We start from the raw sequence: 16955 nt of genomic DNA, 5'->3' as shown, positions 1-16955 counted from the left end.
GGGGGGAAAAGAGGTGGTGGTGATGGTGGAGGGCACTTATGGGGAAGAGCACTGGGTGTTGTATGGAAAACAATTTGACAATAAAATATTATGGAAAAAAAAATAAAGACATCTTACATAATATACACTTGATTCATTAGCATTGAACTTGAGACCAGCGGCTCTGAAAGTCAGGCCTGAACGAAGCTCGTCTAACCCCGTGTGTTCTCTGCAAGACCGTGCCCGCCATCTCGCCCTTGGGAACACAGCCGGCACCGCAGCACTATGCTCAGGGGCATTTTAAACATCAAAATCACCAAGAAGATTACAAAATTGTGAAAACGGCGGCACTACACAGACCACGAAAAGATGCTTGCTTTCAAGGGTTCAGAGGCTTAGAAGCTGAAACAATAAAGCAGAGCGTCACCTCCTTCAGCTTCTGCCCAGGACGTGCGCTTCGGGCCACTCAAAGTTTTCACTGTTCTGTGCGCATCCACGGATCGCTGGGAATACCCAGGAGTGCTGATTTCGGGGCCACAAATTCATCTTAGTGAGTAGGTGAGTTGCAAACACAGAATCACAAACACGTGACTAACGAGAATTGACTCTACTTCCCAGTTCCTCAGGAGATGGAGGAAATGGGCAGATTCAGTGGGAGCAGTTCAGACAGACCAGCCTTTGGAAGGGCTTCCCAAGAGCAAGCAGGCAAGCTGGGTCACAGGGCGGCCTCCTTCCTCAGGGGTCCGCAGAGTCCTGCGTGTGTTATGCACTAATATCAACTCAGCATCCACTCACCTGGGGTCGCCGAAGGGGCTTTGTCAAAACCTAAGTCACGTCAAGTCACTTGTCAGTGTAAAACCCTACATAGCTCCCATCTACCGCAGAATAAAACCCAAAGCCCCTGCAAGGTGTCAGCCACAAGGCCCTACCCAACCGCATCCCTCAACTCCTCCCATCCCATATCAAGCTGCTCCTATTTTGCTAGTCGACATAATACTGAGCCTGCTCCTCCGCAGAGCCTTTGCACATGCTGTTCCCTCTGGCTGGCATGCTCTTCCCTGCAACCAGGCCCGCACATGCTTCCATTCTGTGCAGGTCCCAGGTGAAATCCCACCTTCCTTAGAATGGTTTTTTCTGGCCAACTTATCTCAAATAACTCCCTCCATCGCTTCTGTCTCCTGGAAGTGGCTTTGTGTCTCCTCATTGGCCAGTCCCAGTGCCCAGCTGGGGACATCGCCTGATCATTCACTTCTCCATTGTCGGTCTTCCCTATTAGAATGCAAGCTTTATTTGGTCCCTGCTCTGTCCCCAGGGCCTAGAACGATGTACTCAATAAATTATTGTGCACTACGAGTGAAGGTAGTTTATTTATAGTGTCATTTCACAGAATGAGGTAGAAAATAAGATGGGGGTGAGAGGAATCACAAAAAAATGGAATGCAAACCAAAACACACGAACCTGGGCATATTTCGTATGAACAGAACAGCCACACCAAAGGGAGAAAAAAGAAATGAATCCGAATAACTCTGAATACAACACACACAGCGTAGGCACTCAGGCTAAGGACCAAAGGAACGGCGTCGAATGTTGGATTCTGCTGAGAAGGCTTCCCCCCAGCCCCCGCCCCAGTGCTATAGGAGAGCAATTCTGAAACTGTTTTCTCTATATTGCAAGCACTGAACAAAGGAGTCAATGTCATGAGGGTAAAAGAGAGCCAAATTTCTCAGGGTTGGAGAAGGGATTTACCAAATATGGGAAAGGAAAAGATTAGGATTTCCATGGTGTTGGGACTAAAATTGTTAGATAGATACAGATACAGATACAGACACAGATACAGATACAGACAGAAAAATAGATGTTGATATGTACACATATATATCCACCTATTTCTTTAATGAGTTTTTATTTTTGAGAGAATGCAAGTGGGGGAGGAGCAGAGAGGGAGAGAGAGAATCCCAAGGAGGCTCCGCACTGACAGCAGTGAGCCTGACATGGGATTTGAACTTACAAACCGTGAGATCATGACTTGAGCTGAAGTCGGGCCCTCAGCTGACTGAGCCACCCGGGCATCCCTACGTTTATTAATGTATATTTGCATTTATATATACAGGTGGGCAGGTGGGTGTATTTCCTAGTTCTGCCCATTTGGGAGCCTAGTAGCACGCCAGTAGCAATGAGCACATGGAGGGCTCAAATGTTGGTTTCTAAAAACCATTTCCACCTACAAGGAATCAAGGCTCCTTGGAAAAATGGCCATTTCCAGGGATGCGGCAGGGAAAGTACACGATGACCCCAGAGCATCTACTGTGGCTGGAAGCAAGAAAGTGGTAAAATACGTTGGGGATGTTACAAAGAGTCACAAGAGCAAGTCTGAAGAGGCGCCTGCTGGCCAAATCCAGAACAATGTGAACACCAAAATAATGATTGTAACATGGTATTTATGGGACAAAACAAATCCATATTGGTATAGATAAATCAAAAAAAACAACAAATGGCAATGAAGAGAAAGTTCTTCCTTACAGTAGAATGCTCACTAATAAACACAGAAGGCCCGATATGTAGGAATCAGAAAATTACCATTTTGGGGCGCCTGGGTGGCTCAGATGGTTAAACGTCCGACTTCAGCTCAGGTCACGGTCTCACGGTTTGTGAGTTCAAGCCCCGCATCAGGCTCTGTGCTGACGGCTCAGAGCCTGGAGCCTGCTTCTGATTCTGTGTCTCCCTCTCTCTCTCTCTCCCCTGCTCATGCTGTTTCTCTCCCAAAATAAACTTTAAAAATTAAAAAGAAAAAGAAAAGAAAACTACCACGTGGCAACCATGGCGGCAATCACTGATTTGGCCAGAAGCCCTCAGCGCCCGCTGTTAGTAGCAAGTGAAGGCCTGATGGGGAGGTCCAGATAGCCTCAGAGGGACTCTGCACTCATTACTTATTAATTACAAAGATAAAAATGTTAACTTTAGAGTCCAGAAGCCTGAACCAAGTGATGGAAGGGAAACATCACCAGTAATCCTGGGAGAAACCAGCATCCCATGCGTCTCGAGATGCTGCCCTAAGAAGAATACAACATCCTTTGTTTCCCCTTTTTAAAGTAAGCTCTACCCCCAGCATGGGGCTTGAACTCACAACCCTGAGATCAAGAGGTGCATCCTCTAGCGACCGAGCCAGCCAGGCGCCCCCACAGCATCACTTCCGAGTAGTTCCTGCCCTAATGCTGAACCTGAAGGTAATTATGAGAAAACATCAGAACGTCAGCCAAATCTAAGTGAAGGGACAGTCTACAAAATAACTGGCCTGTCCTCTTCAAAGTCACTAAAGATGGAAAAGGCCGCGAACCATCCCAGATCGAAGGAGACTGCAGATACGAGGCAATGCAATGAGACAGTTGGTCCTCCACTGGATCCGGGCATGGAAAAGGCACAACTGGGACAATCAGTCAAATTGGAAGATGGATTAGAGATGAGATCATAGCCTTGTTTCAATACTGAATTTCCTAATTTTGATAAAAGTACACCAGTTATGTCAGTGAAAGTTTTAGTCTTTAAGAAGTGCACATTAAAGTGTATACAGATTTTTTTTTTTAATAAAAACATGTACCTGGCCTTCTTCCGGAGTAACTTCTGAGACTCGGGGTAATGCACCAAAATTTCATTCAGGTCCTTCTTATCCAGAATGAAGAGGTTGGTGAACCCATGGGCGACCACATTGGCTGTGCGCCGATTCCCGCCACCAACAGCCAGCAAGCTGGGGCACAAAGGGGAAGGAGGTGAGACGTGGCTGTGATCCCGCTAAAGTGCTCCTCTCCACCCCCTGCACAGTGGCGGCCCCACACAGGTGAGAGCCAGGCCCACCCTGCACATGAGCATCCACATGCATCCACACCCCTCTGCTGGGGCCCAGGTCCCCTCATTTCACCCCAGCGTCCCTCTGACCTTATTTCTCCAAACACGGATCCAGCCTTCAGCGTCACCAGCACAGCCTTCCCATCGGGGCCACCCAAGACCTGCACCTGTCCTGCCTGGATGATGTACATCTCTCGGCCTATCTCTCCCTGAAACAGAGAAGGGGTGAGCCCCTCTACCCTTGCCCAAAGCCACCATAAAAGCAGCAGGGCTGGGCCCATGGGCTGGCGGCACAGTGCAGAGGAACGTTGGCTGGCATCCAGCCCCACCACCAACTTGGGGTGTGGTGTGGGGCCAGTCACTTCCCCTCTGGAGTCTCAGTCTCCCTATCTGTGGATTGGGGAGAGTTGCCACCCCTGGCCTGCCCAATAGGGCTACATGGGGAGTTAGTGGTGTGATGGAATGGAAAATGCTAGGTAAGCTGGGAGGTGCAGGCGTGGGCGCAATGGCATTCTGCAAGCCCCCAGTGATACACTCCAGGGGAGGGCCCAGAGGCACGGAAAGTCCAGCAGCGGTTCATACAATAAACCGATATCTGTGCCCAGCACATTCTGCTTCAGGGGCTCCATAAGCACTGGCTGATGGAAACAGGAATGAGAACGACATCAGTAACGTTGTGCAGCACATGTACAACGTTCGTCTGTGCGGCCACGGTTCTCAGTGTTTTATGTGGCTGAGCCTGCTGAATGCCCAGCAGCTCTGGGGTAGGAACTCTGCCCGAGGGCACAAAGCTAGGCCAGAGGAGAGCAGAGATTTGAACCCAGATGGTCTAGTTCCAGACTTTATGGTTGTTGTGCATTGAAATGTGTCCCTCCCAAACTCATTTGTGGCAGTCCTAACCCCAGTTGCTCAGAATGTGACTTTCGTTGGAAAGAGGGTCATTGGAGATGTAATTAGTTAAATTTCTTTGTTAGTATTTCTCCACTTTTGAGAGAGGGAGACAGAGCAAGAGTGGGGATGGGGCAGAGACAGAGGGAGACACAGAATCTGAAACAGGCTCCAGGCTCTGAGCTGTCAGCACAGAGCCCAACGCAGGGCTCGAACCCAGGAACTGTGAGATCATGACCTGGGCCAAAGTCAGACATTCAATCAACTGAGTCACCCAGGTGCTCCCTGTAATTAGTTAAATTAAGATGAAGCCAGACTGGAGTTGGGTGAGCCCCTCATCCAATATAACTGGTATTCTTAAGGGGGGACATTTGCACACAGAGAGAGGCATAAAGAGAAGATGACATGAAGTGACCCAGGGAGGGGACAGCCATCTATAAGCCAAGGAGAGAGAAGCAGATTCTTCCCTCACAGCCCTGAGAAGGAACCAACCCCTACCGACACCTTGATCTTGGACTTGCAGCCTCCAGGATGATGACACAACGCATTTCTGTTGTTTAAGCTGCCCGATCTCTGGTCCTTTGTTACAGCAGCTGCAGCAAACTAATGCAATGGTCTCAATCCCAACTTAAAACAAACGAATGAATGAATGAATAGCTTTGGACTGCCATCGGAAACCCTCAGTCTGTCACGCACCTTCTGATCCTCAGGCCCCCACAGAGCCCTACTACCCATGGGTCACAGCTGGATGCTGAAGGGGACAGAGATCAAGGACCAGTAAATGGATTACACTTCTGATTCACTTGACAAATGTTTCCTGGACATCTCACACATGCATGAGCTTCTTAACAAACAGGAAGGAAGTTTCATTTCCCTGTTCCCGTGTTCAATTTGACACGGGACTGAAGGTCTAAAGAGCTCACCCTCACCTCACTAACCAGCCCTGGAGGGGGGTGATGGGGGGGTGCCCCAGGGGTGTCTCAGTGAGATCATTGCAGAGCAAAACTGGACAGCAGAGGGCGCCATTCGCACCTGCTCATCAAGGGCCCCCTCCACCTGCCAACTCCAACCACCTTGATGCTTCCTCATTTGCAGCAAATTCGACCTTACCCCCAAGGATGATAGCAATAGCAATGGCACCTGTTCTGTGCCAGCATGGTGCCAAACTATGTAGGCACCACGTACTCTGTTTTCACAACCATCCCATGAGGTGGTACCCTCAACATTCCTGCTCTACTCATGAGAAGAGGGAGAGTCAGAAAGGGCGAGCCGCTACCCCAAGGCTGCACAGCAAGGAAGCACCTCCACTGTCAGACAAATCACTCTGTTGCTCCCCCACCCCCGTGGCCTTCAGGGCTGCCTTTTTAAATTGTCAACCATCTGTAACACTGTTTCCCCATTTCCCTGGGCTCTCTGCTTCTAGAAACTTCACTGCGGCACAGCATACAACTTGGAGATGGGGGCCTTCTTGGGCTGGGTTTTCCTGAGTCTTACAGGGGTTGCGTCAGCATTTTGTTCACCTTATATGCACTCAGTCTCAACAGCTCAGGAACAAGAGGACTCCAACCCAAGTTCTTGCCCTTCACCTTAACCACTCACTCCCAGGTGACCTTGGGCTCACCTTGAAGCCCAGGGAATGGGAGCAGAAAGGGCCCTAGACACTGTGTAGCCCTGGGCTCAAATCCAAATGTTTTCTAGGATCAGAGGGGCAGTTTAAGGAGTGAGGGGAGCCTGATATGGGGCAGTGGGGAGGGGAGGGGCCTGTGGCATCAGGAGGGAGGGCAATGTCCCCCTTCAAGAGACTCCTGCTATTTGGGAAAGTGGGGCTCAGTGCTAACAGATTTATTTTCTATTTTCAGCCAGAAATCTGCATTTTTATGTGAAGCTTCAAATTTTTAAAAAATGTTTTAATGTTTAAGTATTTTTGAGAGAGAGAGAGACAGAGTATGAGCAGGGGAGGGGCAGAGAGAGAAGGAGACACAGAATCTGAAGCAGGCTCAAGGCTCTGAGCTGTCAGCACAGAGCCCGATGTAGGGCTCGAACCCACAAACTGCGAGATCATGACCTGAGTCAAAGTCGGGTGTTCATAAAACTGAGCCACCCAGGCGCCCCGAAACCTTCAAATTGTTAAAGGTTGGGGACTACCTCAACATTTTTTTAGGATTAGGTAAAAAACAAAAAAACATAAAACCACAAAACAATGTATGGGCTGGCTGCTATGCAAAGTCCATCAGTTTGTAACCTCTGATGCATCCCAGCCCCTCTGCTGCCCCATTTTCCTGAAAGGAAGACCAAGACCCTTGAAGCAGTTTCATCTACACACTCAAGGACCTACTTCTCATTAGGCTGCCCACTTTCCACAGTCCTCGTCCTGACTCCCCCGGTCCTGTGACAAAGGAACAAAGCCTGAGGCACCCCTGAGGTCAATGCCAAACAACCCGGGAGCCCTGGGGTCAGCTCACTGGTGCTGTAGCCCCTGTCCCTTCCGGAAATTCTGCTCTCCCTGGGCTTGCAAACCCCCTGGGCCTTCAAAGGCACCCCCTTCAGCACAGCTCCCGGCAGGGAGATGCGCGGTAAGTCCCAGACCACCTTGCAGCTGCCTCGGGCCACTCACCTTCTTGCACACGTAGTCATTGGGCAGGTAGACGACAGAACGAAGCCTCTTCAGCATGTCAAAGATCAACTGTCGGTCACAGCCCTGTCACCAAGAGGAGGGGGAAAGAATGCCCGTTTAGAGGGGGTGGGGGCTTGCGGCTCCCCAGAACCCTGGGGGCGAGGGCGCTAGGTGGGCCATACCTGAAAGAGGGCCACTTTGCTGACAATGTCATAGTTCACATCGATGGCGAGGTCCAGCCGCATCTTGTCCGGAAGCTGCACCATCAGTTCTGACTCGTCTGCAAAGGAGACCCTGGCAATGGTCAGAGACACAACCAGGCCTCTGCCCCCAGCGCCCCACCTGGGGCCCTGGCCACACCATCCCTCTGCTCCCCAGAACCACAGTATACTGGGAGGGTACCCTCTCCGGGCGTTTTGGAGGCCAGTCCATTGGCAGGAAACACCCTCGTGTGCTTCCCTGGTCGACTTGAACTGGTCCTTCAGAGCCCAGTGCTCCTCCAAGAAGCCTTCTCTGGAGGTGCCCACCCCCGCTGTTTCGTTTGCAGGCTCTCAGCTGTGGTGCTGCTCACACCTTTTACTGCATTGGCTTGTTAATGCCAGTCTGTTCTCCTCACCCTCAGAGAATGCCAGCGAGAACTAAAGTGTTCCGAACACCATTTCTACAGAGCTTTACAGAGACGGTTTTATTAAATCCTCCCAGCAACAACAGAGCGCCCACCTTTCAGAAAGGGGGGGCCCAGTGACTTGCTCGCAGCCCAGGGGAATGGAACCGGAACCCCACCCAGGCTCTGGTGTGCTAGGGCCTGTCCTAGGGAGGGAGGGACCCAGGCTATTCTTCCCCATGACGGGGTCTGCAGTGCCCAGCAGAGAGCCTGGCACAGAATGAATGCCGGTACCAGGGACAAGAAAGGCACAACCTGACCCCAATCCTGATGCCCCTCCTACTCCGCCACAATTCTTGAGGGGCTCAAGTGCGGATCTGCATGACCCTGGGCAGGTCAAAGACCTCTCTGGTCCTTGACGTGCGCCCTTGTGAAAGGGGGCAATGATGCAGATGTCACAAGTCTGTCACTGGCACAGGACGAGGCAGGGGGTGTGGATATGCTTCGTGTAGGCTGAGTGCACGAGCCACGGAGGCTACTGAGGATTCTACCACACAGTGTGCACAGATCTGACCACAGCCGCAGCTCAGGAGACCTTGGAACTGAAGTGTGGTTTCTTCAGGGACAGAGGGAAGCCCATGGACACAGGGGACTTTAATTAGCTGACAGAGTTGAGGGGGCTCTAAGGCACACAGTCAGTGGCCCTCAGGCTTGGCCGGGGCCTCCAAAATAATGTCTAAGCTCTGAAAACAAAACTACTCACTCCCAAAGATCAAAAAGAAACTGGGAGGGGCGCCTGGGTGGCTCAGTCGGTTAAGCGTCTGGCTTCGGCTCAGGTCATGATCTCACAGTTCGTGGGTTCGAGCCCTACATCGGGCTCTGTGCTGACAGCTAGCTCAGAGCCTGGAGCCTGCTTCAGATTCGGTGTCTCCTTCTCTCTCTCTGACGCTCCCCTGTTTGCACTATCTCTCTCTGTCTCTCAAAAATAAATTAAAAACATTAGAAAAATTTAAAAAAAAAGAAACTGGGGGAAAAAATCATTGTAAATTAATTAACATATAAGTAGCATATCCAAATTTCATGAAGGGTTCCGTTTAGAATTCACGAAAACTTCACTACCTTTGAAAACAACAGCCACATTAAGGTTCTCCTACTTTGCAAGACTTCCTGGGTGCACCTCAGCACTGACCAGAAGGCAGAAACAGTTGTGAATGAAATGCATGGTTATAGCCAAATAATTTCAGAAGCAAAGCGTAATATCAAAAAATTGACGTACGATATATGTGTATATGTGTATGTGTGTATACGGAAAGAGAAGGGGAGGGGGTCTTCCTTCTCTCCTGATTTCAACGGTGTGTCTGTCTCTGAGGGGGATGCATTTCAAGGCAAGTGAAGGGGGGCAGGGCATGCAGAAGACACGGCTCTCAAGTCTTCAGGGGTCTCCTGACAGCACTTCACAGGCCTCCCTAGGCCCCTCCCACTTAAGTAAGTGTTCAGGACCTCAGGGACACAGGGTCAAAGGCAGGGACCAGAAAGGCAGGGCCCCAGGAGGCGGCAGGCAGGGGGTAGCTGCCTGGCGGCCAGAGCACCGGTCTTACCCAGCATGCCTTGGGACTGCCAGGTGTATTCGTACCAGGTCTTGACGCGGTTCTGCACGGACCGGGGGATCTTATAGAAGTTCATGTACTTCACTGTGCTGTCCATGCAGTTGCGGTAGTAGGTCTGCCCTGCAGTGGCGGCCCCCACCACATCTCTCATCTAGGGGCAGGGGGGAGTCAAGGGTCAGAGGGGAGCTCTGGGGACATGCGTCCTGAGCATGTCTACACAGACCAGTGGCGTTTGAGGAAGGGGGATCAGGAGAGAGGGAGACCCATGTCCACACACAGAGATAGGGGACTGGCAGGGGAAACTCCTTCTCCAGAGTGGACAAGGGACGGGAGGAGGAAATGTCCCGCCGGGCTGGGCTGATTCCAGTACGACATGGCCCCTTGGCACCAGACGCCACTTGGAACTTCCTGGAGGAAATAACCCGGTGTGCTGCCCTGTGGTGCAGGGCCCCTAAGGGCAATTCTGAGGCTGGCTGAGGGTGGCCCCAGGCACTGATTAGAATACGAGACACCCCCCCAGCACATCAGACATTCCCAGGGGGTTGTCTCCAAGGGAACAGCCCAAATCCTCAGCCTCTGCAGAAAGCCTGAACGGCTCTCCAAAGATACCCCAAAGGTACTGCCATTTCAAATGGAAGCAACAGCAGAGAAGAATCAGACCCAGACCTCCCATCCCCTTCACCAGCAGGCCCCAGGGCTCCAGACTCCTGACCTGGGGTCCCATGCTCTCTCCCGAGCTTAGCCCAAAAGGAAGGGCCACAGACGGTGACGTCTGCACCAGCAGTGAGAAGGAGAGGGGCCCCACTGGCAGGTGCGTGGCAAGCCAGACCAGGGACCCAGCTACCTGTCCGATCATCACAGAGAAAGCGAAGACACCCGTGAAATAGTTCAGCCCCTGGAAGACGATTTCAAAGAGTGTTTGGGGGTCAGGGAGCCCACCGATGGTGATGAGGGTCTTCACAGCCCAGTAGTAACAGCGTATATAGCTGGAGAGAGAAGAAGGGGACCACAGTCAGCAGAGGCCCCACCGTGCTGAGCCTGGGTGGCCTGCTCTGACAGATGTGCACAGTGCAAAAAAGAAAATGCTTACACCTTCTAAGTGCAAGGAAAACAGCTGCACACGCACAGAGCGCTCTGCACTTTCTGGAGCGTGTTCACAGATGCTATCTTGCTGGGTCGTAGCTCTGTCCCAACCCTGCAGGCGCATGGAGTCGCCTCTGTTTACAGATGTGGAAACTGAGCCTCTGGGAGATTGCTCAAAACACTTGGCAGGAAGATAGACCAGGGTCTTCGGACTCCTGATGCCTGGGCTCCTTCAATATTCTTCCAATTTCCACAAACTTCCCTTGGCCATTCTGCCATGTTGGTTCATAGAAAGCAAAAACGACACTGGACTTGGAAGATACCTTGAGGACTACCTTTTCTGACCCTCTCCCTTGTCCATCCGTTTTCCAGACAGGGAAACTGAGGCCTCCGGAGGGAAAGAAAACACTCAGGGTCACCAGCTGGCAAGGTCTGATCTGGAATTAGAACTCAGGTTGTCATCTGCTTCTCGAAGCTGTCACCCCACTGTTGGTAACCCTCTACACAGGCACATGGTCCAGGGAAGGGAGGTATGGGTGATGGGATCCTACTGGGTGGTAAAAGGCATAGGAGATGCCTGCAGGAAGCCAGTTTTTCTGAACTCATAAGTTGAGCAAAAATCTCCTTGTGAGGTGGGTTTGCAAGGTCTCCCACCGTCCGATGATGACCAGTGTCTACACCCACTCAATCCTCACTCAATTTCTGCTTGAGCACCGACCTCCAAGGCACCTGACCGATAGCAGGAGTGACTTGCCTTCTTATGTTAAAAATATGTGAATTGTACCTTATGAAAAAATTTGTTATGGATGTGTCTTCTTTTGTGATTATAGGAGCAAATATTACATTTCCTGAGAAAACCTGTTTTTCTTCCCCTCGAAAGACAGGCTATTGACCCCTGCTCCCAAAGAACTAACTCTTGCCTTTACTATGCTAAAAACATTGCCTTGTGTTTAAATGCTAAAGATACATTGCCCATGTGATAAGCATCTAGTCACATACTTCAATCACTATTAGTAAAGATTATGCATGAGTCTTCTCCCAATCTATGTTCTGGGAAACTTTTACATGCCAAAGAATTTGTCATCAGAAATCATTGTCTAAGGCAATTGCCACTTCTGTTTTGTACCCCATGCTTTTTTTTTCAATAAATAAAGCTGACTCTCGGGTCACAGCAGAGACGTCTGCCTGGTGAGCAGAAAGAAGCCGAGGCTCTCTCGCTCCCTTTCGCCGACACCGTCCATCCTTCAGGGACCCCTGGACCTGCTGGAGCTGGACTCTGGAAGATGCCCCAAGCTTATCTCATTATCACAGAGAAGCAAGAGTCCCTCATACACTTGTTCACACCTTCAGGCTGTGCCTTCCCAGGGGTCAGCAATGGGTGAGGTCAACAGGGCTTAAAGGGCAATCCCAGCTGGCTTTCCTGTCTTCCTATCAGGGCACCAGGAGGCGTCCAGAGCCTGCCCTGGCTCCCTCAGCCTGATACACCCACACTTTCAAGGTCCCTGCACAGCTCCAAAATCAAGAACATCATCCAGCTAGCCAATCATCCAGTCGGGGGATGACCCCAAACGCTCCTCCCCCCTGAGCTCCATTCACCAGCTAGTTAGGCAGAGTCACAGTTAGAACATGGACCCTGGAGCTGGACTGCCCCGGCTCAAACCCAGCTCTGCCACTTCCTAGCTGCAGAACCCAGACAAACCACTCAGCCTCTGTCTCCCCAAATGGGCGCGATGGCAGTGAAACATCCTTCACAGGGTGACTGTGAGGACGAAATGAGGGGCTAGAAGAGCTCCTGGCCCCTGCTGGGCTCTCAGTACATGTCAGCTACCACAGCCTTCACTGGTGCTGGTGCCTGCCACATGCCTGCAGTGGGGAACAGACTCGCCTGTGTCCTCAGGAAGCTCAGCCACTACTGGGGGCAGGCAAGAAATCGGGCAATGAGCATGGGAGGAGGAGGAGGCAGAGGTTGTTGGGAAGTTGGGAGCAGGGGGCTTTGCCTCTGACTACTGGCTACAAGGCCTGGGGCAGGGCTCTGGGCAGCTCTGTTCCTCATCCCCACCTGGTATGTAGAAATCTCAGGACAACACAGGCCTCCCCCGTCATACCAGTCCCGGCCACCAGAGGGCGCAGCCATAATAAGCACAGACACAGCTGAGCTCTGGCTGGGAGCGGTGGGAGGGCTGCCGGGCCACCGACAGAAAGGCGACAGGAGCAATGTCCCCATCGAAGTCCTTGTGTCCTGTGGGGACCCCTGCATGCTCCAGGCCAGGCAGAAGCAGAGCAGGATGAAGGACCCACCTCTGTGGGAACTTGGGTCCTCAAGTCATTGGCTATTGCAGACACTCAACAAATGGTCACTATTTTGAAAGTGGCTATTACCCATGATATTGGACTTTCTTCGCTATTTGTGTGTTTTTTGCACATATGGAGGTTCCCTGAAGGATTTCATTTGGAGAAGAGTAGTGTGGCCAAGACAGTGTGCCCCTTCCAACATCCCTGCCGAAGGGAGTCCCTGACAGCCCTCCCCTGCCCTCCCCCCTTTCTGCTTGGCATTCTACCCCAAGCCTGCCCGTGATGGGTCTGCCAGGCCCATTCCTGGGACGTGGACTTTAGCTTGTTGGGGTACAAATCCCTTTGATGGATGGATATGGAAAGCTAGCAACCTCTGTAGGGAAGCCAGCAAGTTCTCAAAATTGAGCTCCGATTTCCAGGGTTGGGAGTGGGACCCCCTAATATGTCTGGATCCCAGGTTGGGAACCCCTTTCCCGGTATTCTGGCTTCCCCATAAGAATGAGCGTAGCTAGGAAGTGGTCACTGACTCCTGTCCAGGCACGAGCTGGACGTGTTACACACATTAATTATTCCTCCCAAGAAATCTGAATACAATACTATCCTCATTTTGTAGAGGAGAGACTGAGTCTCTGAAAAGGGAAGGGCCTGAGCCAAGGTCACTGAGCGAATTTCACTGAACAGCTTCTGTTCTTCCCTTCCCTGACCTCCTGTCCCTAAAGCCTGTACTCTAGGCCTCACACCCCTGGTCAGGACCTCATGTGCTTCTGGTTTCCTTCTCACACTGCCCTCCTTTCTCCCGAACACAGAAACCCTCTGTCTGGGCCTGTCATTGCTCCCCCTAACTGGCTCCTGCACTCCTGTCCTCTAAGTCTGTCCCCACCTCGGCCATCACCAGCAGAGTCCTCTTTCTGGGATCCCCCTGGGTCCTGTCATCCTCTTGCTTAAAAGGTTTTCAGGCAAGAGGTGAGAAGGTATTTGGGCTGGCTTTCCATATCTATCCGATCTTTAAAAGTGTGGCAGGGGCGCCTGGGTGGCTCAGTTGGTTAAGCATCCGACTTTGGCTCAGGTCATGGTCTCATGGTTTGTGGGCTCGAGCCCCACGTCGGGCTCTGTACTGACAGCTAGCTCAGATCCTGGAGCCTGCTTCAGATTCTGTGTTTCCCTCTCTCTCTGACCCTCCCCTGCTCGCGCCGTCTCTCTCTCTCTCAAAAATAAATAAAACATTTTTTTAAATAAAAAAAAAAAGCATCCAACTCTTGACTTCAGCTCAGGTCATGATCTCATGGTCTGAGTTCGAGCCCTGCATTGGGCTCTGTGCTGACAATGCGGAGCCTACTTGGGATTTTCTGTTCCCCCTGCACACACCTCTCTCTCTGCCCGTCCCTGTCTCCAAATAAAAAAAAATTTTTTTAACTTTAAAAAAATGTGGCAGCATATGGGAACTCCCTGGACTTTCCCATCGGCTCTTCAGTAAACATAGAATTGCTCTAAAACATATGTACTAACTAAAATAATTTTTTTTATCTGAAAAATGTTCACATTCTTGGTCCTGCCATCTGCTCTTAGGAATTTAGTGTGAGGAAACAATCGGGCCAGAGGACAAAGATTCATCTGCAAAGACACGCACTGTGGCATCACGTGTCAGACTGAAGAACTGGAAACACCTTCCGTGCCCAAGGATGACGGAGGGGTTGAAGGCACGCTGACCTCTCTGTACGGGAGGGGGGGCGGGGGGGGGGGCAGGCATATTGGTATTGTGGTTTGAAAACAATTCAGCGATGGGCAAATATGCATGATATCCCTCCGGGCGACATATTTTTTCACATTTTTTTTCACATTCCAAATTTGGGATGTATCTTACAGTCTATGTGTACATTGACTGTAATATCTCCTTTTTTCCAAAAGGCTGTGTTGACTCAATATTGTGTCCTATAATTAACTGCATCTTAGAATCAAAGAAATATAGTAAAGTGTGTTCTTGATCTTTCTCTCTCTCTTTTTTAAGCAGTCTTCATTCCCAGCGTGGAGCCCAATGTGGGACTTGAACTCATGAACCTGAGATCAAGACCTAAGCTGAGATTAAGAGTCAGACACTTAACTGGCTGAGCCACCCCGGTGCTCCCTGATCTTTCTTTTATAATCAGAATAAATATACATGAAACAAAGAAAAGCAAAAAAGAACCCTGTACTCATTCCCCATTGCCTAGAACCATGCCATCCAATAAAAATATGATGCGACCCACATAGTGTAATATGAAATTTTCTAGCTGCTACTTTTTGGCTAAGTAAAAAGAAACAGGTGAAATTACTTTCAGTAACATTTTTTCAACCCCAAATATCAAAATTAATATCATTTTGACACATAACCAGTATTTTAGACATTAGTAGTAACGCAGTTGACACGCTTCTTCCTGACTTCCGAACCTGTGTGTATGTCACATCTGTCACACTGGTTTCAAGCACTTGGTGGCCCCGTGTGGCTACTGGACCATCGTCTACACCACACAAGACAGCCCCCAGTGCCCTGCCACCACCATTTTGCAACTCCACACTGCTCTATGGCTGCTCCCTCCCCCGGGGGTTCTCTGTCCCTTCTCTCTACCTGCCAAGGCCAAAGTCAAACTTAACTTTTTGGAATTGACTGCCCCATGCCACCTTCCCCACACCTCTCCAGCACCAGGCAGACAGTACACCAGTTGAGACTGTCACCACGCAGCCAGGGTTCAAATCCAGCCCTTGAACTTATGAACTCACTGTGTGACCTTGGGAGATGACTTCACATCTGTTACCTCATCCGTGAAACAGAGCTGATGACAGTACCTATCTTGTGTACTGGAAGATTACTGGAAGGATTAAGTGAATTACTAGGTCAAGTTCTTCAAGCAGTGCATAATAAGTGTTGTCTGTTCTAAGTGCTTGTAGCTATTATTTGGAGCCATACCCCTGCCATCATCATTATTTGGGCATGTCCCATAATGCATGGCAGTTCTCTGGATTGGCAAGAAGGTTTCGCCTTGTTTGCCAGCTCCTGCGTGGCTAGTGATTAGCCAGAAAGCAATGTCGAGAAGTGTGCTCTGGCCTCCTTCCCACTTGGCCGTGACCATGGGGTAGAAGAGTAGACGTACATGTGAAGTGAATTTGCCAACTCTACTACACTTTGGGAGGCTGAAAGGATCTTTCTAGCAAGCCTAGTTCATGGCTATTCTCCCCTCTGCCTGGCCCCTGGCAGGTGCTCCGGAAATGTTAGCCTAGTGAGGACATGGAGACATGGTCCTCAAACTTTATGTCAATGGTGCCTTGGGAGCAAGGTAGCCTCAATCACATGGTGGCAATGGGACTCCTTTCCGGGACTTGTAGGACTATGAACTACGGCCCCAGGAAGAAGACTGTGGCTCACCTGTTTCCCACGCCATCGTAAACCCAGTGAGTGGAGGCGAGGCCCTGATAGGCTGACGCCCAGTAATACAGACATGAGTTCACGTGCAGACTGTAGAGCAGGTAAGCCGTGGTCCTGATCACCCTGTGCAAGAAGGAAATGCATGAGCACCGTGGCAGGAAGGGTGGCCATGACTGCTCACCCCAAGGGTAGGGACTGCTGGGAACAAGTCTACCTTCAACTCCCCTGATGCCCACCTCGGACACCCCCCTGTTGGAGCTTCAAGCCCTGCCCTGCCTGGCAGGATGAATATCTGGCTGCTGGGAACCCGCCAGTGGTTGGCCTGGGCCAAGCGGATGATGTTTTGAGACTGTGCCAGCTAGGGACGGTGGTGTGGGGACAGCCAGTTGTCAAGGCCAGAGGCTGGAATGACCCCGAGCTCCATGTGCAGACAGTGCTGGGGAAGTGAAGGACCAGAGGGGGACATACCCTTGGAGAGGGGCAAAGAAGGGACAGATGTGTGTAGAGAAGTGCCTCTCTGTGAGCAGTGCAGAGAATCTCTGTCCCTGAGCGTGGCCTGGCTGGTCCTGTGCCCTGTTCTCAGACAGCAAAGAGGTGGCCACCATTCCCCCATGTTCGAGTTAGACTGAGGGGGCCCAGTTCCCGGAGCTG

General features: G+C 50.9%; 1 protein-coding gene across 1 annotated transcript in view; it reads right to left on the bottom strand.

The window, feature by feature from the left end:
* Positions 1-16955, bottom strand: part of CNGB1 (cyclic nucleotide gated channel subunit beta 1) — a 67455-nt gene that overhangs the window by 5731 nt on the left and 44769 nt on the right. The window contains exons 25-31 of the mRNA XM_029926163.1: positions 16305-16427; positions 10377-10518; positions 9524-9683; positions 7504-7601; positions 7322-7405; positions 3910-4028; positions 3575-3721 (exon numbers count right to left, since the gene is read on the bottom strand). Coding sequence (XP_029782023.1) covers positions 3575-3721; positions 3910-4028; positions 7322-7405; positions 7504-7601; positions 9524-9683; positions 10377-10518; positions 16305-16427 — 873 coding nt within the window. The remainder of the gene's footprint in view (positions 1-3574; positions 3722-3909; positions 4029-7321; positions 7406-7503; positions 7602-9523; positions 9684-10376; positions 10519-16304; positions 16428-16955) is intronic.

The sequence above is a fragment of the Suricata suricatta genome, chromosome 16 (assembly GCF_006229205.1).
Source record: "Suricata suricatta isolate VVHF042 chromosome 16, meerkat_22Aug2017_6uvM2_HiC, whole genome shotgun sequence".
NCBI lineage: Eukaryota > Metazoa > Chordata > Mammalia > Carnivora > Herpestidae > Suricata > Suricata suricatta.
The sequence above is the reverse complement of the archived record's forward strand: the minus strand, read 5'-3'. Positions and strand labels throughout refer to the sequence as shown.